Source organism: Myotis yumanensis, unplaced genomic scaffold (genome assembly GCF_028538775.1).
Source record: "Myotis yumanensis isolate MYYU_CA2020_CCGP unplaced genomic scaffold, mMyoYum1.0.hap1 SCAF_3, whole genome shotgun sequence".
Classification (NCBI taxonomy): domain Eukaryota; kingdom Metazoa; phylum Chordata; class Mammalia; order Chiroptera; family Vespertilionidae; genus Myotis; species Myotis yumanensis.
Genome location: NW_027223754.1, coordinates 39,947,587 through 39,970,211, shown reverse-complemented (window position 1 = coordinate 39,970,211; position 22,625 = coordinate 39,947,587). Strand labels below are relative to the sequence as shown.

Here is a 22,625-nt window from a genome sequence, read left to right as displayed (position 1 = left end):
TTTGTGCACCAGGCCTCTAGTAGTCTTTATATGTACTGTAAAGTTCATACCCTGAATTTAGCTCACTGTATATAGAGAGACAGTCAAAAGAACCCTGAGGATTTGGTCATTTCTCCTTGCAAAATATTTTATGTTCAGTTTAGTGGCAGAGGAACAAAAGTTCAATGAACATGAAAATCTACTTATATAGCTCTGACTTTTGATTTATAATCTTTATTAGCATTCATAAATGCTGTGACTATTCTGTGGCTTACTTTGTTGAGCTTACTGTTGTTACATGTACATATATTTGAATAGTGCACATTCCTATTGGTTTTTATTAACTACTAGAGGCCTGGTGCACAAAAATTTGTGCACTGGGGGGTGGTCCATCAGCCCGGCCTGCACCCATTCACAGTCCAGGGCCCCTTGGGGGATGTCCACCTGTCAACTTAGGCCCACTCCCCAGGGGATCAGGCCTAAGCTTGTAGTCAGACATCCTTCTGGCAGCCAGGGAGCCCTCAGGGGATGTCCGACTAAAGGCTTAGGCCCCCAAGGGATCAGATCTAAACTGTTAGTTGGACATTCTTAGTGTTGCCACGGAGGTGGGAGAGGCTCCTGCCACCACCACTGCGCTGGCCAGCCATGAGCCAGCTTCTGGCTGAGTGGCACTCCCCATATGGAAGTGCACTGACCACCAGGGGGCAGCTCCTGCATTGAGCATCTGCCCCCTGGTGGCCAGTGCGCATCATAGCAACTGGTCATTCTGCCATTCAGTCAATGTGCATGTTAGCCTTTTATTATTATACTAGAGGCCCGGTGCACAAAAATTTGTGCACTGGGGGGGAAGAGGGGGTCCCTCAGCCCGGCCTGTGCCCTCTTGCAGTCTGGGACCCCTTGGGAGATAACGACCTGCTGGCTAGGCCTGCTCCTGGGTGGCAGAGGGCAGGCCCAATCCCTAGGTGCAGCCCCTGGTCGGGCTCAGAGCAGGGCTGATTGGGGAGTTGGGGCGCCGCCCCCTGTCATGCACAGAGCAGGGCGGATTGGGAGGTTGCGATGCCACCCTCAGTCACGCTCAGGGTAGGGCCGATTGGGGTGTTGGGGCACCACCCCCTGTCACACTCAAGGCAGGGTCAATGGGGAGGTTGCAGCGCCACCCCCTGTGACACACAGAGCAGGGCCAATCAGGGGGTTGGGGCGCTGCCCCCTGTCACGCACAGAGCAGGGCCCATCAGGGGGTTGGGGAGCTCCCCCCTGTCATGCACAGAGCAGGGCCGATCAGGGGGTTGAGGAGCTCCACCCTGTCACTCACAGAGGAGGGCCGATAGGGGAGTTAGGGCACCGCCCCCTGTCTCACACACAGCAGGGCGGATCAGGGGGTTGGGGCGCCGCCCTCTATCACCCACTGAGCAGAGCCGATCGGGGTTGGGGCGCCGCCACTGTCACACTCAGGGCAGGGCCGATGGGGAAGTTATGGCTCTACCCCTTCACACACAGAGCAGGGCCCGTGTGGGGGGGCGGGTTGGGGCGCCGCCCTCTATCACCCACAGAGCAGGGCCGATCAGGGGGTTGGGGCACCGCCACTCTCACACTCAGGGCAGGGCAGATGGGGAGGTTATGGCTCTACCCTGTCACACACAGAGCAGGGCCTGTAGGGGGGAGGGTGTTGGGGCGCCACACCCTGTCACACACAGAGCCTCAGGGCGATCAGGGAGTTTGGGCGCTGCCCCCTGTCACGCTGATCTGGTGCCAGGAGGCCTCGCGGCTCCGCTGATCCCGGTGCTGGGAGGCATATTACCCTTTTACTATATAGGATAGAGGCCTGGGGGCTGGCTGGTTTGCCCTGAAGGGTGTCCTGGATCAGGGTGGGGGTCCCCACTGGGGTGCCTGGCCAGCCTGGATGAGGTGATGATGGCTGTTTGCAGCTGGTCACACACCCTTCAGGGTGGGGGTCCCCACTGGGGTGCCTGGCCAGTCTGGGTGAGGAGCTGAGGGCTGCTTTCAGGTTGGCAGTTGACTGAAGCTCCCAACTGCTCCTTTTTTTCTTTTTTTTTTTTTTCTGGGCCAGCTTTAGCTCTCGCTCTAGCTCTGAGGCTTCTGCTGCTGAAAGCAGGTATCTGGTTTGTTTGCGTTCTATAATCGAAACAATGTATAACTCCAGCTTTGAGATCCTGGCCGGCTGAAAGCCGGTTTCTGGGGTTTTGTTTAGCTTCTATATTTGCAACATAGTACATAGTTGCTTAGAGTTGCAGCTCAGAGGCCAGCAAGTCGGGCGGGGAACAATGGAGTCTGCAGTCACTGGAGCAAGCAAGCCTCATGTTCGCTTCCAGCTGCCTGGCTGCCGGCCGTCATCTTGGCTGACAGTTAATTTGCATAAGGATATGCTGATTAGCCAATGGGAAGGGTAGCGGTCGTACGCTAATTACCATGTTTCTCTTTTATTAGTGTAGATAGGATGTCCCTATTTCCCCCCTTTTGCCCCCTCTACCCAGCTCTTGCCCCCCACTTCTCTCTGGCCATCACTATACTGTTGTCTGTGTCCATGGGTTGTGCATATATTTTCTTTGGCTAATCCCTTCTTTAAATTTGCTTCTTTAAATTTTTATTTTCAGATAAGTGCTTATAACTGCACTATTATATATTTTCTATTATATCATTTAGAATTAAGATATTTTTTAATTGAACCCTTGTAAATTTGAGCACAATTTAATAAATTATGCTAGAAACAATTAGGAGGTTTTTTATGTAATGCATACACATTTCAATTAATATTTTATTTTTAATTTTTTAATATTTTAATTTGAAATAATCTCATACATGTAAAAAAAACTATAAAATACTACAGCATATTATATGTACCATTCATCCAGTTTCTTAGGTGTTAATAATTTAAACATAACCATTATACAACTAACAAAATTTGGAATATATTTTTCTTATAATCTCTTTAATGTTACTTAATCCATTTACTTTGTTTTTGTTAATCCTCACCCAAGGATATTTTTCCATTGAATTTTAGAGAGAGTGAAGGGAAAGGGAGCGACACATTGATTGGTTGTCTCCTGCATATGCTTTGATAGGGACTGGGGATCAAGCCAGCAACTGAGGTACATGCCCTTGACTAGAATCAAACCTGGCACCCTTCAGTCCACGGGCTAATGCTCTATCCACTGAGCAAACAGGCTGAAGCTTAATTCATTTACTTTTAACCTATAGGTGTCTTTATATTTAAAGTGGGTTTTGTTTTTGATTCACCCTCATAATCTGTCTTTTAATTGGTGCATTTATGCCACTGACTTTCAGAGTGCTTACTGATAGAGTTACTACCATATCAGGTGGCTGCTGGGGCTTCTGGGGGCGGCCGTGCCTTGCCACCCCGGACCTGCCGATAGTTTCCCGGGTGGCCGTCCTGCCCTGGATGGTGGTGTGCTGGCGGTTTGCGCTGTCCCGCCGCCCTGCCTGCAGTATGCAAATTAGCTGCCATCTTTGTTGGCAGTTAATTTGCATATTGTGCTGATTAGCCTATGGGAGGAGTAGTGAAGGTATGGTCAATTACCATGTTTGTCTATTATTAGATAGGACTAGAGGCCTGATGCACGAAAATTCATACAAGAGTAGGCCTTCCTTCCCCTGGCTGCTGGCACCGGCTTCCCTCCTCCAGCCGCCAGCGGACACCTGTGACCCGAGCTGGCTTCCGCTGGGCGGCCCGCAGGCACCCAGGACCCAGGCTGGCTTCCCCCCAGCCCCAGCTTCGTCAGGAAGGACATGTGGGATGACCTCTGGAAGACTTCCGGTCTAATTAACATATTACCCTTATTATAGATACTAGAAGACTGATGCACGAAATTCGTGCAAGGGTAGGCCTTCCTTCCCCTGGCTGCCAGCACCGGCTTCCCTCTAGCACCCAGGACCCGGGCTTCCCTCGCAGCCCTGGCTTTGTCCGGAAGGTTGAAGGTCGTCTGGTCTAATTAGCATATTTTGCTTTTATTATTATAGATAGTATTTCATTCTATTACTATACTATGGTTTGCTTAACCATTTCTTGCTTGCAGGGCATTTAGATTTAAATAACTTTGCTAGAGCCTGAACCGGTTTGGCTCAGTGGATAGAGCGTCGGCCTGCGAACTGAAAGGTCCCAGGTTCTATTCCAGTCAAGGGCATGTACCTTGGTTGTGGGCACATCCCCAGTAGAGGGTGTGCAGGAGGCAGCTGATCAATGTTTCTCTCTCATCGATGTTTCTAACTCTCTATCCCTCTCCCTTCCTCTCTGTAAAAAAATCAATAAAATATATATATTTTTTTAAAATAAATAAATAAATAGCTTTGCTAGAAAGTATTTAGCAGGAATTACTTGGATATTCCCAAATATAAAATTACTAGTTCAAAGGCAAGAAGCAATTTTATAGCTCTGTTTAATATGACCAGGGTTCTTTGAAGAGAGATGAGTTTGCTTTACCAATGCCATTAGCTAAATGATTTCCTGTCTCCACAATATTTTAAAATTTTTATTTATCAACTTAATATCTATGTGATAGTGCTTAAAACATTTAAAAAATACATCAACTATTTATTGTATTGTGTGTTCACCACCCCAAGCCAAGTCTCCTTTCATCACTATTTATACTCCCTTATACTCTCGTTTCCTTCCCCCCTTTACTCTCTGGTAATCCCTATGTTGATGTCTGTGTCTATGAGTGTGTGTGTGTGTGTGTGTGTGTGTGTGTGTATGTGGTAAGTTTGATTTAGAAGAGAGACCATAGAACTCTAAATTAAACTATTTCCATTAAAAAGTTTTTATGGTTGATTATGTAATCAGTCTTTCTAAGTATTTCTTTAGAATTTATAGTCTTGATTTAGGGTTTATCTGTAACTTCCTTAAAATGTTTAATGTAACAACTTTTCATGCTTGTAATAACTCCTTTGGGGACATTTTGAAAGCAGGAGTGAAGTAATTAAGTACCCCATAAGGCTCTTTTACGTTATGTCAGTAATATTTTGGAGTTGGCCCTCTCTATTTAAGGCAAATTTCCAGCAGGAGAGGCACTTAATTAACTTTTGGATGAGGAATAAAGAAGTTTAGAGAGGAAAGTGACCTTAAAATTAATCAAATATTGTCCTCTCATAGTACATTGCTATTTTAATGATAGAAAATTAAATCCTGTGTAGATTCCATGAGTGCCCCTAAGAACATATAAATAACTTTGTCACTTTTACTTTCTTGAGTGTATGCCTTGTTTCCCCATCTGGATTATAAATTCTTTGAAGGCAAGTAGAGGCCACGTCCCTGGGGCCAGGGGACCTGAGGCTGCGCTCCCCGCCCTGCAGGACTTGACGGGGGTGGGGCCAGCCGGGACTGGGTTTTGTGTAATTCCAAGACACGCGTGGGTGGGCAAGGACTTGACTCTGGGTCCCATGGTGCATCCCAGACTCTGACAGGAGGGAGATTTTCATATACATTTTACTGATTTTCTTTCATCTCTGACACTTCTATTATAGAGAAAGGGCAAATAGCAATATTAAAATATTTTCTCTAATTAATTTCCTTTTAATGTGCACGAATTTCATGCACCGGGCCACTAGTTGCTTGATAATAAGACTAAAAGTCTGCTCTCAACTTTAAAGCCTTTTCTTTTTCCAACTCTTAATTGTGACAATTTTTAAAATTCAAAAATGTTGAAAGGATAGTATAATGACCTGTATATCCACCAAGAGTATATCCCTGGAGTTAACAGCTGTTTATATTTTTCCCTATTTGTTTTATCTGCATGTGCATTTATATTTTAATCCTCATTTGAGGATGTATTTTATTTTTTATTGATTTCTAGAGAGAGAGGAAAGTAGGGAGGGAGGAGAGAGAGACAGACATTGATTGCCTCTCGTACATGCCCCATCCAGGAATTGAACCTGCAGCCATTTGGTGTTTGGGAAGATGCTCCAACCAACTGACCCACCTGGCCAAGGCTGTGTTTATATTTTTTAGGGATGAATGTCATGATGTCTGTAGCATACTTTTGCCCTTCATCAAAACCACATAAACTCATTAGTGTCTCATTTTCTTTCTCCTTCCTGTCAGTTTTTAACATTTGCTCTACTGCCATATTACAAGGATCACATTAACTACTTTTCAAATTTTCTTGTTTCACTATAAGGATCAGTATTTAAAACAGAGTATTGTAGATGTAGTATATTTACAAATGTTGCAAATTGCTCTATTTTATGTTAAAGATATTATTACTTTTAATTTACATTTCTTAGCATGTTTTAAAGGAGATGATAATCCTTAAATTTTCAGATTTTTACAATTTAAGAAAGGAAGAATGAATGAAAGTGCTATAAAAATAGTCATGATAAACTGAATATCCAAGGTGTGTTTTGATTAGTTCACTGAACAACAGAAAAAGGGTCCATAATGTGTGTGTGTGTGTGTGTGTGTGTGTGTGTGTACGAGTATTTGGATTCTGATGTAACTTCATAGCAGTGAAAATTATAATTAGTGAACATTATTTTGTCAGAGTAAGCCATCAACTGGAATTTGGCCTTCACAACAGTTAATATATTTATATATTCATGCATGTTGTAATGCTTATCTTTTTAGCTAAAATGACCAATGATAAGGTCTTGACTGTTTTATGCAGAGACACATTTTCTTTGTGTGTTTGAGATGGTGTTGCCATTGAATTGTAATTTCATTTGAGTAGAAATTTAGGAGTTGCTTATGACACTATTTTCAGTACTATATATAAAGGCTAATGTCTTCCATCTTACAACATGAATATTGAATGAACATTTTAGTGGATAAGCAGTGTAGTTTAGATAGTCCCGATTCTGAATATCATAATTATTTTATTTATTTGTTTTGTACTTTATAAATGTTAACTCATCAATACCCCATATGAGGTAAATACTGTTATCCCCATTTTGCAAATAAGGAAACTGAAGCACCCATGAGGAAATACATTGTTAAATAACTTGACCAAAGTTGCACAAGTAGAATTTGAACCCAGGCAAGCTGGCCCCAGAGTCTGTACTCTTGCCTCTTATCTTTTGCCTCTTTTCCCATGGCAATGTATTATTTATTTGTTGTACATCAAACATCTTGTCTTGCTTTAGGATGTTAACAAGTATAGAGGATGGGCTGACAACACTAGTGAATGAGATTAAAATGACAAATGTGGCTTTATGCCATTGCAGGGAGCTTCATGATCACGGATTCCAGAGGCAGCCATAGCGGGCTAACTATAAAAATAGCTTGTCCCAAGTATATAACTCCTATTTAGTTGTTTTTGGTTAGCACACCAATTGCTTACTTGCTTTTTCAACTAAAGAATTTTGTCATGTATAGCAGTGAATTCATGCTAAGAGAGTGGGTATGTGTTTTGGGTTCTGTGGGAAAAAGAACCTGAAATATATCTTGGAGAAATTTTGGGAGCTTTGGTAAGAAGATGTAGCTTTAAATTAGCCCATATTTCCTAGGAAACTGATACAGCTTTTCTTTCCCTCCCCCATTGTTGAACTTGATCTCATCTTGTAATTTTCTTTGCTGTTATTACCACATAGTTCAGCATTCTCAAAGTGATTGAAGCAGCCCTCCAAAGTTAGCCCATGTTGTCATTGTCCATCTTCTGTTTGTTTACAATTACACAAGTGCATGGGATTCTATTTCTGGTATAGCTGATCTAGAAATTTCTTACCAACTTGATACATATCTTTATTGCAATGAGAATGTTTTAAAACAATTAAAAAATAATTTTTGTGCTGCGGAATGAAATACTGAGTTTGAAAATCAGATTTAAAAAACTATATTGATGTAGTGAATGATTTAGTTAAAATATTTATTTTTTAAAAAATTTCAGAACTTAAAAGGCATTTGGAAAATATTGGCTACATTTGCACTTCTAAGAATTATTTTGGTGTAATTTAAATGTATATAAGTCCCACTTAGTGAATGGTTTTATAAGAGAATTGTTACAGTGGGTTGGATATAATGAAATTTCACATTTTATATATGTCAAATACATTTTAAATTCTAAGCATGACTTAAGTTTTGTTTTCAGTTGTTTATATTCTAATTCTGTGTTTCCTTATTTTCAGGCTGACATAGAGCTATTCGTGAACAGGCTTGATTCGGTGGAATCTGTTCTTCCTTATGAATATACGGCGTAAGTTTTCAGCTTGGTTTTTATATAAAATTTTATGTGACCCATCAGAATTTTGTGCATTTAGAATTTTATTTTCTCCACAGATGTAGGAAACACATTGTTAAATAAACAAATATATATAAATTTACATGCTTTTAAAAATGTACAGGGCCTGAAAACATTTTTAAATGGGTAGTCTTTATGATTAAAATGTAAAATGTGTTTTTTATGTCACTGCAATACAATAGAAGCAGGAACTAAAACAAGGGATTGCCTTTTTCATCTGTGACTGGACAAAGAGCCATTTTGTTCTCTTTTAAGTTTTTTAATAATGCCCCCCCCTCCCATTTTTAAACAAAATCCTATATGCCACATAATCAGTCCCCAGAAATACTTACTTTAATGTCTGCTCCTCCACATTTTTTCTCTGCATATTCTAACTTATATAACCACATTTATACATTTTAAACAAAATAGGTTCATACTGTTATACTTGATTTGCACCTTGGTTTTCTCACTGAATCTTTTTGGGCATCTTTTCATGTTAATATGCAACTACCTCAGTATTTTTTTTAAGATATATTTTATTGATTTTTTTACAGAGAGGAAGGGAGAGGGATAGAGAATTAGAAACATTGATGACAGAGAAACATCGATCAGCTGCTTCCTGCATACCCCCTTGACCGGAATCGAACCTGGGACCCTTCAGTCCGCAGGCCGATGCTCTATCCACTTAACCAAACCGGTTAGGCCTACCTCAGTATTTTTAGTAGGTGTTTGTTATTCCTTTGTGGAGATTTGTGTCCATGTATGATCTGTTTCACTAATTTTCTGTTTCTGAACATTTAGTTATTTCCATTTTTTAGTATTATTAAAATGCTGCATAATACCCTTTATGCATTTGACCACTTTATACCCCATTTGGTGTAGAACACAGTTCTTAAATTTTAGTTGGTTTCTAAATTTCTCTGGTATCTAAGAGTTTTTGAAAAAAAAAAAAATGTGTTTACTCTAGGAAAACATACACACACAAAAAAGTAAGAGTATCCTATAAGAATTCATGTTCTTAAATATGTATGAGAAGAGAGTACAAAATTCATGAATAGATGAACCATAATTTATATTAAACCATGGAAACTTGAATGCTTTTTCTAGTTTTTGTTTGTTTTATTATATAAACAAACATCTCTCCTTAAATCTTTGTGAATATTCTTGGGAAAACTCAATGGATCTCTCAGTCTAGTAGATGGAGAGTCTTCATTTTGGGCTTTCCCAGTCCAGTTTTTTTATCACCTGAGATTCATCTTCCTCTTAGGGATCTAACTGATTTGTAGCCATCACTGTGCTGGTCTTAAGTACTTCCATATCATTCCAGTGTGAACACAGAATTGTCTCTTAGTTTTTTTTGTTGTTTGGTATTTTGTTAATCCTCACCTGAGGATATTTTTCCATTGATTTTTTAGAGAGAGTGGAAGGAAAGTGGAGAGACAGAGAGTAACATCAATGTAAGAGAGACACATCAATTGGTTGCCTCCTACACACAGCCTGACGGGGGCCTGGGATGGAGCCTGCAATCAAGGTACATGCCCTTGACTGGAATCGAACCTGGAACCCTTCAGTCTGCGGGCCGACACTCTATCCACTGAGCCAAACTGGTCAGGGTTGTCCCTTTTTTAATAGCAAAGTTGAAAGTAAGGCTGTAATGTTTAAACAAAACTTTATTAAAATCTGGTTAGTAATACAAAGGAATTACAACACAGAGAGAAGCTTACAGCTGACTCCATTCCCAGAGGGTCTCTCCAGCCATGCTTCTCAGATTTGGAATATGTTGGCCAATATATCAGAATGAGGCAGAAACCCAAGGAAAATTGACTCATCTTCCTGAAATGTCATTATTAAGTAAAGATTTGGATTAGAAAGTTAAAACAAAAGGAGATAAATTATGTAAAATTCACTTGAAGAATAAGGATATAAATCACTTTATCATTGGAATGAAAAAAATACAATGTGTCAGTTACAAAAATTTTATAATTTACAACTCAGTGTAAATATTTAAAAATCAAAGCATTCTAAGGTATAATTTTTAGGTGTTAGGTCTTGTTTTGTTTTGGGGTGATGTGGTACATGGAACTTGGAGTATGAATATGTTTCTTACTCATCTATTAGAAGTGCTATAATGATCAGCACCTAATCTTTATTTCACTGTTTCCTTTTGTGTTTAAAAACTTAAATATTCTTTCCCCCAGGTTTGATTTTTGTCAAGCATCTGAAGGAAAACGCCCATCTGAAAATCTTGGTCAGGTGTTATTTGGGGAAAGAATTGAACCTTCACCATATAAGGTTTGTATTTAGTGTTATATGTTATTTAATTGAAATTTTTTTCTTACAGAAAATGTTGAGATAACTTGGCTCTCATAGCTAAAGAGGAAATAATTTCTCTTTTGCATACAGAAATAGTTTCTTGTGTTTTTTAAAAAAATATTTTTTATCGATTTCAGAGAGGAAGGGAGAGGGAGAGAGAGCTAGAAACATCAATGATGAGAGATAGTTATTGATTGGCTATCTCCTGCATGCTCCCCATTAGAGGTTGAGACTGCAACCCGGGCATGTGCCCTGACAGGAAATGGAACCATGACCTCCTCGTTCATAGGTTGACACTCAACAACAACCTCTGCCAGCCAGGCAGAAATACGTAGTTTCTTAAAGTTACAGTTTAGTAGGATCCTTCCCCTTCTCACGATATGTCATGGATAAGTTCGTCTTAACAAACACTCATACAACCAGTATTATAATGATAAAGTAGCAGCCTGAAGCACAGTGCTCAGACCCCTGCCTCACCTTATAGAGGGACCTGGAACCCAGCCTTAAGTCATGAAAAGTACCTCTCAGCTGTTCCATATCTCCTTCCCCTCTTTGGGCGCAGTGTCCATAGACTTTCTCTATTAGCAAATATAACAGGGCTTTGACTCCTTCATTGGGTTTTTGGGAAGCTAGCCTTTCTGTTTTGACCATTGAAAGTATATTTGGAACATCTTTGATATATTTTTAGGACATCAGTTAAAACAATCTATGCACAATAAGATATTCTCTTCAAGATATGTACTCATCATCACTCAAAATTATTCTACGCTTTAAATCTAGTATCTTTTTAAGTCTATTATCCTTCTATATTGCTCAGTCCTGTGTTCATTTTACATCTGCTCTCTTGCTGCACAAAAAATAATGGTCTCTCTTTTTTAGAAAAATTAAGCTAGTCTAATAAAAGGGTAATGTGCAAATTAACTGTCACTCTGACACAAAGATGGCAGCACCCATAGCAGCCGGGGCAGGACGCCTGCGTCCTGTGTCCCGGCCGCAGAGGGAGGGAGGGCTGCGAACACAACGCAGGGCTGCTGGGCTGGGGGCGTGCTCCTGGCGGCCGCTGCGCAGCTCGGGGCACGCCCCCCAACCCAGCGGACACAATGCAGGGGGGCCTCTGCGCATGAGCTGCAGAGGAAACACCTTTTCTGACCGCTCATTGGCTAAGCTCCCTATACACCACCACTCGCAGTGTTCTTGGTAACTTGGGTAATAAGAATCCAAGAAGGTGATCTAGGGTTTTTCCCCCTCACTCCTGGAGGAAAAAATGAAGGTCCGCTGCTGGAGGGCTAAGAAAGGTCATTTCCTGCCCTAGCCGGTTTGGCTCAGTGGATAGAGCCTCGGCCTGCAGACCGCAGGGTCCGGGTTTGATTCTGATCAAGGGCATATACCTAGGTTGCAGGCTCCTCCCTGGCTAGGGCTCAGGTCAGGGCTCATGCAGGAGACAACCGATCAAAGTGTACCTCACATTGATGTTTCTCTCTGTCTTTCCCTCTCTTCAAAGCTCTCTAAGAATCAATGGAAACATATCCTCAGGTGAGGATAAAAAAAGAAAGAAATGTCATATCCTATGAAAGACACATCTTGAAAATGCCTAAAGAAAGTTGTCATTTTTTTGTGGTGAAGGGACTGGAGTCTGTGTTGATGAAAACACCTTGGCGGCTGCAGCAGTTGCAGCAGCAGCGGGGTGATGGGGCTGGCGCCTTCCCCTCATCAGCCCGGTCACCTCCCACAGAGGGAGGCCAGGCTGTGGCTAAGGCCCGCTCCTTATGGGGACATCCCCTGAGGGCTCCCAATCTGTGAGAGGGGGCAGCTGGGCTGAGGGCCCCCCCCCCCCCCCAGTGCACGAATTTCGTGCACCGGGCCTCTAGTTTGTAATAATAATGTATCACTATATAAGAGCAATAGTACAGAAGAATATAAAATGAAGACTAAGTCTCTTCCTTCTTGTTTCACATCAGTTTCTTGGTTAATCTTTCCTGACATTTTCTACACACTTACAAGCATATATAAATAAAGTTAGATGTGTTTTAACATATTCTTCACAGTGCATTTTTCCTTTAACTCTCTATCTTGGTCATCTGTTCACATAGAGCACTCCTTTTATTTTTTATTTATTTAACTAGTGACCCAGTGCACGTACTTATGTACATTGAAAAATTAATTAGAAGAAATATTTTAATATCGCTATTCGCCCTTTCTCTATAATAGAAGTGTCAACCAAATTCACGATCGACAATGACAAATTGAAACACACGTGCAATTGGCACCATGTATTGCGCATGAGTAAGTCAACTTATCCTTTTATAGATATAGAACAAACTTGCTTAATTAGACCTGCTTTCTGATTTAGCTAAGCTTTTTTCAGCCCAATGAAGCACCCCAACTTCTATTTAAGGTAATCGTCAGCAACACAGCAGTAAATATGAACATGAAGCAGATTATTACTGTGGATCACACAGGGAGAACAAAGGATAAAATATTTAACTGTAGCAGTGTTTGACTATATTCTACGCAGTGAGAAAACCTGAAGTCACTTTTAAGTTCCACCATTTCTTACTTCTTTTCAGTCAGGTCAAGTTTCTAAACTTTCTAAATCTTCGTTTTCTGGCCAATGAAAAGAAAATAGGATTCTACCGAGTCTCCTATCTACCTACTCCAGGATTTCTGTGAAGATCAAATTAGATGAGGCACGGGAAAACGCTTCACAGACATTTGGTTACAGTGTGAAATGTTTGCATCTGGCTATAAAGCAAGCCTTGTTCCTGGGCTGAAGAAACTGCAAGGAGGCCAGTCGCAGGGAGAGCAAGTTGGGTGTTGCTACGTGACATCATTATCCGATGCCCACAGCCACCGTGGCTGGGCTGGGCTGGGCTGTGGGACGCATTTTGCACCATGGGGGTCTTGGCAGTTTTGGCTGCGATTTGGTGGGCTGTTGCTCCGGGATGGTGGCGGGGCCTGTGTCCCACTTGGGGGAAGCCGAGTGCTTCTTTGTGGACACCAGGTCCGTGGTGCTGTTTCACTGTTTGCCCCCTGGTGGTCAGTGCGTGTCACAGTGAAATAGGAATTTTGGGGGGTGAAAAAGACAGGTTTAGGAAATTTTAGAAATTAAGGGGACCATGGAAAAAGCACAGGGCTGCAGAGCAGCAGAAGGTATATTTCCATAGAATAGGAAAGCTGAAAAGCTGCAACAGGTACATTTCCATAGAATGAGGGAGCTGGGAATAGCAGGTCTATATTTACAAAATAAAGGGAAGGAAGCCCCTCATCCAAAAGGAGAAGAAAGCCCGAAAGGAATAAGAAAACAATAAGGAAGGAAGGGAGGAAAACCTCACGTCCCATGTGAAGTACACCTTTGAGCTCAGGAGTTCTATAGTAACCAGTCTAAGGGAATAGTGACCAATCAGAGGGGATATCAAGGCACAAAGATAGACAGCCTTTATAAGCTGTAGGAAAAAGGAACTCTGGGACTCTTTCCCCCTCCCCACGTGTGAGTCTGTGCTGTGAGATTCTTTCCCTTTCTCCACATGGGAGTCTGTACTTGTTCTTCAATAAATTTCCACATTTGCTATACCACCTTCAGTCCGTGGATTCATTCTTTGACTCCATCGGACAAAGAGCCCAGGAACCAGTCTGCCCAGGGAAACACCATGTGTTCCAGTCCAAAAATTCCGTTTCATTAGCAGCTGGTCGGATGGTTCGACACTTAGCATATTAGTCTTTTAGGTAGATAGATTTAAAAATATATATATGTTCTCATTGATTTTTAGAGAGAGAAGAAGGGAGAGGGAGATAGAAACATCAATGAGAGAGAAACATTGACCAGCTGCCTCCTACATGCCCCCTGCCTGGGACCGAGCCTGCAACCCAGGCAGGTGACCTGATCAGGAATCAAACTAATGACCAATTGGTTCATGGGTCGACACTCACCCACTGAGCCACACCCAATCAGGCTGAGCACTCATTTTAATGGCTCGACCCCAAGTTTTATTCTCCAGCCTGACAGCTCCATCTCTTGGCTTCATATTCTTCTCTTCTATGGCTTATACCCAGTGATTAGCTGCCTTCCCTACTTTCTCACTAAGCACCCTCATATATCTCCCTTGGCACTTCATTACCTGAGCATCTCCCTGTCCAGCAAATTCCCAAGCCTTGTTTAGTCCCACTAGCCCTCTCACTCCCTTTAAGCTCTATACCTATACCTGAAGCTCTGGGAGAAAAGACACATAATTGTGCACGCTTAATTCACAAGTTTTTTGTAGTTTTCAACCATTAGTCTATCCTCTTAAAATAATCTAATTGGAGATTTTTCTACCCTAAAGATGCCAGTAATTTAAAAAATTTTAAAAACACAATAGGTCTAATGGGATGAAGTCATTGGGAAAGGAGGAGCTCAAAGTGTGTGGACATGAGTTGTATTGAATAAGGCAAGCATCTTAATTGTGTAATATCTCCCCAAGGTGATATTTTAAAAGATTACTTTAGGAGTTATTAACATTCCTTTTTGTAGCATAGGTAATTTTCAGGCATATTTATTAAATTGTGCAATGAGCCCTGGCAGGTTTGGCTCAGTAGATAGAGTGTCAGCCCGAGGACTGAAGTGTCTCAGGTTCAATTCTGGTCAAGGGCGTGTGCCTCTGTTGCAGGCTTTATCCCCGGCCCTGGTTGAGGTATATGCGAGAGGCAGCCGCACATCAGTGCTTCTCTCTGTGTCTCTCCCCCTCCTGCTCTCTCTAAAAATCAATGAAAAAATATCCTTGGGTGTGGATTAACAAAACAAAACAAAATTGTGCAGTGAACTTAAAATACTCCTATGTACTCCTATGGTCTCTCAGATCTAGCTTTCTGTTTATCTCTTGGCCTTCAGAAATGATGGGAAGGGGAAAGAATATTAGTAACACCTGAAAGGGCGAGGGCTATGCCCTCCATCTTGCCCCGTATCCTCCATGTTGGGGTAGTAGCCATGTGCCCAGGAAGGTACCTTCTTCCCAGAGGCCCAGGCCTCTGCTGGACACGCCCGGGATTTCTTTAAACTGACCAATGACAGTCAAAGGACGTGCACGCCATAGCCTGGCCAATCGGCAGGGCCCACGGTCATCTCTCCTCCCCTCACTCCGCCCCCCTATTAAAACCCTGTTTTTTCTCATGGCGGGATCTCTCTCCTCTTGCCGTTGCATGGAAGAGGCTGGGAGCCAGACCTGGGTCTGTAATAATAATAAAGGACTCTCTGCTTTTGCATCGGACGTGGCTGGCTCCCTGTTGGTCTGTTGGGGATCTTGAAATCTGGGCATAACAACACCTTCAGTGAACTTAGGTGACAGCAAGAGTCTCTAGTAGTAAAGAGCCCTTAACAGCAGTAAACAGGAAAGAGCAGCAAAATATTCAAACCCATGGAGAAGTTTTATCCCTTTGGGGCAGACTCTCCCTTCTCTCCCCCCGCCCCCCCCCCCCATTACTTCCTTAGTAGGATTCCCCTCAGGGTATATTTATTTATGTGTTAAGACCATGCCTTGCTCATGCAAAAGACCCTTCTTTTAGGCCTAGTGCTAAGAGATCAGATTTTTTTTTTAAGTGTCTTTTTTTAAAAAATATATATTTTTATTGATTTCAGAGAGGAAGGGAGAGAGAGATAGAAACATCAATGATGAGATTGAATCATTGATCGGCTATCTCCTGCATGACCCCTGCTGGGGATTGAGACCTCAACCCAGGCATGTGCCCTGACCAGGAATCAAACCGGGAACCTCTTGTTTCATGGGTTAATGCTCAACCACTGAGCCACACCTGCCAGGCAAGAGATCAGTTTTTTTCAAGCCAGCCATAAATGTTTTGAACTATATTTTTCAGTATTGGTTTCAATATTGATTCTTTGTCCTTTATTTTCAAAGAATTTAGCTTTATATTAAATCTACAGTAAAAGAAATGTTAACGAACAGCAACAAAACAAAACCCCAAATCTGTTTGCCATTTTTTACCTATGATTTTAGTGGAGGTCAGAAGAACAGCAGTATATGACATTGTGTGTGTTATGTGAAGCTGGAGCCACACTTCATAGAATCATAAACTCACAAGTCTCACCATTCATATTCACTTACTCACTAGTTAACACACCTGTTGAATGCCTTTCGTGTGCCAGGTACTGTGGTAGGTGTGAGATATTGCAATGAACAAGACGAAATTCTCTGTCCTGGTGGATCTTATATTTTGATGGTGAAAAGGAGGAAACAAAATGATTACTAAAATATATAATAATATATAGTGTATAAATTGTTCATGTATAAGCTATTGAAAACAAATCAGAGAAGGTAGTTCGAGAATTTGTAATTTTAAACAGGACAGGGAAAGTCTCACTAAGAAGGTGACATTTGAGCAAAAGACCTGAGGCAAGTAGGGGAGTGAGCCATGTGAATATCTGACGGGAAGATGTTTTAGGTAAAGAGAGGAGCAAATGAAATGGTCCCAAGATGTGTGCTTGCCTGGTGTATTCAAGGTACAGAAAAAAGTTGGTGCAACTCGAGCAGGTGAGCAAGATAGAGAATAGGATATGACAGCAAAGAAGTAACAGACCACATTATATAGTGACTGATAGGCCACTGTAAAGACTTTGGCTCTACATCTGAGTGAGCTGGTTAGCATTGGAGAGCTTTGAGTCAGCTTAGATTCAACGAGATCGCTAGGGTTGCTGTGCTGAGAATGGACCGTGGGAGGGGAGGGAAGAAGCCAAGAGACCCCTAGAACTCTTGCAGTCATTAAGATATATATGACCTGATAATGGCTCAGACTATGGAGGTACAGGGAGAAGGGTTATATGATGATCAGAATCTCAGAAACTGGCTATATTTTGAAGGTTAGGCCCTCAGAATTTGCTGAGGGATGTGGTGTGGGGTATGGATGGGAGTGTCTGTGGAAAGAGCAGGTTTGGGGGGAATGAGGAAGAGTTAGTTTTGGACATGGTAAGTAGGGATGTTGACAGTTGAATATATGTGTCTGGATTTTGGAGGAGGGGGTTCAGGCTAGTACATATATTTGAGAATCATCAGTGTATAGATGGTATTTAAAACCAGGACTTGATAAAATTTCCAAGAGAGTAAGTATAGATAGTGAAGAGAAGAATCGCAATGACTGAGCTTCAGGGCACTCCGTGTTGATGGATCAGGATGATGAGGATTTAGTAAGGAGACTTCATTTTAGAATTGTTGGATAACATGAGGTAATAAGTGTTTATTATTACGGTTAAATGTCATTTTCAGGTGTGCTGTTTTCTTTCACAATTGAACACTCAATTGGCTTGCCTAAATCCAGTGAGCATTGGATTGAGGTGTAAGATTTGCCACTTTTCATGTAACGTCTATTTCTGCTTAATTTAAGTATGATACCTATTTCTCTAATCCTTTAGTTGTTTTTAAACCTCCACCCTTTAAAAAGAAACTAAAGGTTTATATAATGTTAAAAATATTAAATAATTGCATAAATATTGCTGTACTTACAGAAATGGCAATGCCTCCAGAGCGAAACTCTTGGCTGACAGGTGGCAGCAGTGGGCCACATTTGGAACATTCATTTGTCAGCAGATGCACAGAAACTGGTTTAGGCATTTTAATAAATGATGTACAAAAGGATGGACTACTTAGAAGTGAAACGTGCAGATGTTTTTTGAAGTCAGATTTATTAAAAGGTATACAATAGGGGCTATATATATGTAATTTAGTAAATTACAGCCTTAGAATACCAGGAAGTATATATTTTTTTTAAATTAAGACATAAATAATGTCTTGATAAAATAAACCTACATTTTATGTGTGTTGTGAGTGTCATTATTTTTACACACATGAAATAAATTCTAGACCCCCAAATTGGAGGACTCTTTGGTTTTTAAACTTTGGTTTAAAAAATTATCAATTTTTTCAACCTTACTCTTTGTTTCAGTTTTATTATTAAATAAGATCCTGAAAGTTGACAATTTCAAATGTGCGTAAAAAAATCATGTTTACCCTGATTTTAGACATCCAAATGTAACTTGTAACATCACAGTCCATGTTATTCACTGCTGAATCTCCATTACCCAGCTACAAGGGGGGTAACAAACATCCATTAAATGAATATAGGGACATAAACACTTGTCTGCTTGTTACTAGAAAGCCTTCAAATCCGTAATTTCCAAAACATTGTCAGGAGACATTACTCTGGAGAGACTGATGTTCATTTTCTTCTACATGTAGTTTTTTTGTTTGTTTGTTTTTTGCCTTCTAGGACTTGTTTATATTTAGAAGGTGGATTGATTGAAGTGATCAAAAATAAAAATAAAAACTGTTACTTATCAAAATAAAGAGGAAAAGAGAGGGTGGGAGAGAGAGAAACATCAATGATGAGAGAATCATTGATTGGTTGCCTCTTGCACGTGCCACACTGGAGATCGAGCCTACAACTAGGCATGAGAATCGAACCATGACCTCCTGGCTCATAGGTCAACATTCAACCATTGAGCCATGCCGTCCGGGCTTATTTTTTCTAATTTTTAAAAAATGTTAATTGAATTTATTGGAGTGAAATTGGTTAGATGATAAGTTTTGGAAAAACAATAAGAGTGACTTTAAATCTGATTGAGCTATGACAAATTTTAAAATGTTTGTTATCAATATATTAATGCACTTAACTAATAGACTAGTACTTTGTGATATAGGTGTGAAGGATCTGGCTATTTTTACTTAATTTGCTTTCCATTTTATTTTAATACAGTTTACATTTAATAAGAAGGAGACCTGTAAGCTTGTTTGTACAAAAACATACCATACAGAGAAAGCTGAAGACAAACAAAAGTTAGAATTCTTGAAAAAAAGCATGCTGCTGAATTATCAACATCACTGGTAAGACATGGAGATTTTGGACTTTTGACTTTTTCCTTTTCAAGATGAATTTGTTTCACTGAATGTGTAAATTACTTTATTGACTCTATAAAATATAGCAAATTAATTGATTTCCTTTTTTTATTATTAGTATTAACATGAAGTAGTGACTTTTTCTTGCAAGAGGATTGCTGAGGTTGACAGCTTAGTGTATTACCTTTTGTGCTTAGATCACTTTTATATCTAGTACTTGTTTTGGTACATAGAGCACTTCTTTTATTCATGTACTAGAGCCCTGATGCATGAAATTCATGCAAGAGTAGGTCTTCCTTCCCCTGGCTGCAGGCACCAGCTTCCCTCTGGCACCCGGGACCTGGGCTTCCCTTGCAGCCCCGGCTTCATCTGGAAGGTCATCCAGAAGGTTGTCCGGAAGGACATCTGGTCTAATTAGTACATTACACTTTTATTATTATAGACTAGAGGCCTGGTGCATAAAAATCATGCATGGGGTGGAGGGGACCCTCAGCCCGGCCTACACCCTCTCGCAATCTGGGATCCTTGGGGGATGTCTGACTACTGGTTTAGGCTCGATCCCGCATCAGGTCTAAACCTGCAGTCGGTCATCCCTCTCGCAATCCGGGAGCATTGGCTCCTAAATGCCTGCCTGCCTTCCTGATCGCACCTAACTGCTCACCTGCCTGCCTGATCTCCCCTAACCGCCTCTGCCTGTCTGCCTGTCTGATCGCCCCTAACCACTCTCCTGATTGCCCCTAACCACTCGCCTGCCTGCCTGATGGCCCCTAACCACTCGCCTGCCTGCCTGATTACCCCTAACCACTCTGCCTGCCTGCCTGATCGCCCCTAACCCCTCTGCCTGCCTGCATGATCACCCCTAACCACTCTGCCTGCCTGCCTGATCGCCCCTAACCACCTCTGCCTCGGCCCCCACTGCTGCAGCTTCGTCCGGAATGATGTTGGAAGGTCATTCAGTGGTCCAGTCCAATTAGCATATTATGCTTTTATTATTATAGATAGTTAATAGGAACATCTTTATGCTTTGGGGAAAGTACCCTGGTCAGTTTTCTAGGAAAATACTGTTATTTTATGCTTGTACAGCATGAAAAAGACCATTGAAAAACAAAATTTAACTTTTGTTTGATATTTGATAAATAACATCTACTTCAAATAAAATACTTCTATTTTATGTAACCTGTTTTTTATTTTATAAACATTAACAAGGTTTTTACCAGTTTGTAATAAAAAAGCATTTAAAAGGCTTTTCTTCTAAAGTAGTATTTACTTACCAAACTATCAAAATCCAGTTTTAAGTATAACTATTGTTATTCTTCTAGATCAGGATTGGGGAACCATTTTTCTGCCAAGGGCCGTTTGAATATTTATAACGTCATTCTTGGCCCATACAAAATTATCAACTTAAAAATTAGCCTGCTTATATTTGGTCAAGCATTTAATTAACTCATCCCTAATGCCTTGGCAGGGCCAGACCAAATGATTTTGCAGGCCTTATATGGCCAGAGAGTCGGACATTCCCCACCCCTGTTCTAGTTTGCCAACAGATGTCTATATTATTGTATGTGCGTTCATGGTTTACATGTTTTGCCTCTTCTAAAAAGGATATCCCAGGCAGCGTGGCTCAGTGGTTGAGTGTCGACCTATGAACCAGTAGGTTGCAGTTCGATTCCTGGTCAGGGCACATGCCTAGGTTGTGGGCTCAATCCCCAGTGTGGGGCCTGCTGGAGGCAGCTGATCAATGATTCTCTCTCATCACTGATGTTTCTATCTCTCTCTCCCTCTCCCTTCCTCTCTGAAATCAATAAAAACGTATTTTTTTAAAGTATAATGTGGTGGAGGTGGTGAACACGATGACTATCTTCATGCACTTCCTCTTGAATGTTTGTCCTATCAGTATCTCAGATTGACCCATTTGTCTACACCAGTGATGGCGAACCTTTTGAGCTCGACGTGTCAGCATTTTGAAAAACCCTAACTTAACTCTGGTGCTATGTCACATATAGAAATTTTTTGATATTTGCAACCATAGTAAAACAAAGACATATTTTTAATATTTATTTTATATATTTAAATGCCATTTAACAAAGAAAAATCAACCAAAAAAAATGAGTTCGTGTGTCACCTCTGACACGCGTGTCATAGGTTCACATCACTGGTCTATACCCAGGGAAGTTAAGATCCATTGACCTCAGTTTGGACATGACCAGATCCTGTGGCTCAAATAATATCGTTGGAGCCACTCATTCCGTCTTGCCCTCCCAGTTCTTTTCCATCTTCCCTTTCATATACATAGAACAAAAAAGTCATAGGGAGGGGCAACCTTAGGTCACATGTCTCTTCATGTACTAGTCTGTGATTAGGGGGATTCCTTCTGTTAGAAGGAAGGAAATTTGCACCTTGTACTTGTGTCAGATTCATTCTCATCTGAACCTTAGTGTAAACAGGAACTTGAAAGTCTCCTCTGTCTCCTCATTTCTTTGGTCTCTGGTAAGCCAAGAGCTTTTTTCCTCTAAGCTAAGGTGAGACTATTACTTAATTGCTGAATTAATGCAACTTGGAGTACATTTGTTTATTTGTTCATAAGTAATTGAAATTTCCCTAGTGTTTTCTCTTTGCTTCAAATTGTTCTTTACAACATTCAAAATTCTATTTAAGGCTCAGTTCTTAACGTTTATGTGTTAGCCCCATTCACCTCTGTTTTCTCCAAAGCTGCTCATTTATTGATCAAATGAAAGAATGACTCTTAAGGTGATTTTTAGCTATCTCTTCTATCCTCTGTTCTTAAAATACTGTCTAGATAGAGTCTTGCTCCTAAAGGTAATAGAAGCAGCTCTTCAGTAACTTCCTCAGTAGTGTACTTAGAAATATTTTTAACTATTTTATGATGCAGTTAACATAGGTACTATTTTGATGCCAGGATGCTTAATAACAAGAAGAATAAATAACTTAAAATAGTTTACAAAGTTAGAAAACATTTGTAGTACAGTTTATTAAACAATTTGTGATAGATGTATCAGTTGCAAAGTTAAACTATTCTGCCTGGAAAAAAAAACACTGGAAAAGTGCTGATGAATAATGATTTTGTAGCTGTATCTGAAAAGTTTATGATTTCAAGTCTGAATCCATTAACAAAAAAATCTAATCCATATCACAATAATAATTTAGGCAGTGGGCTTTAGTCCTTAAATCAGTTCATTACATACTTGGAAATGTTAATTCACTTTGATGAATTTATTTGAACTATAGATTGAGTATATTTCTGTCCTTGACTTAC

General features: G+C 40.8%; 1 protein-coding gene across 1 annotated transcript in view; it reads left to right on the top strand.

Moving 5' to 3' along the window:
• Positions 1 to 22,625, top strand: part of TM9SF2 (transmembrane 9 superfamily member 2) — a 64,226-nt gene that overhangs the window by 3,809 nt on the left and 37,792 nt on the right. The window contains exons 2-4 of the mRNA XM_070408658.1: positions 8,071 to 8,138; positions 10,364 to 10,457; positions 19,212 to 19,339. Of these exons, the coding sequence (XP_070264759.1) occupies positions 8,071 to 8,138; positions 10,364 to 10,457; positions 19,212 to 19,339 (290 nt within the window). The remainder of the gene's footprint in view (positions 1 to 8,070; positions 8,139 to 10,363; positions 10,458 to 19,211; positions 19,340 to 22,625) is intronic.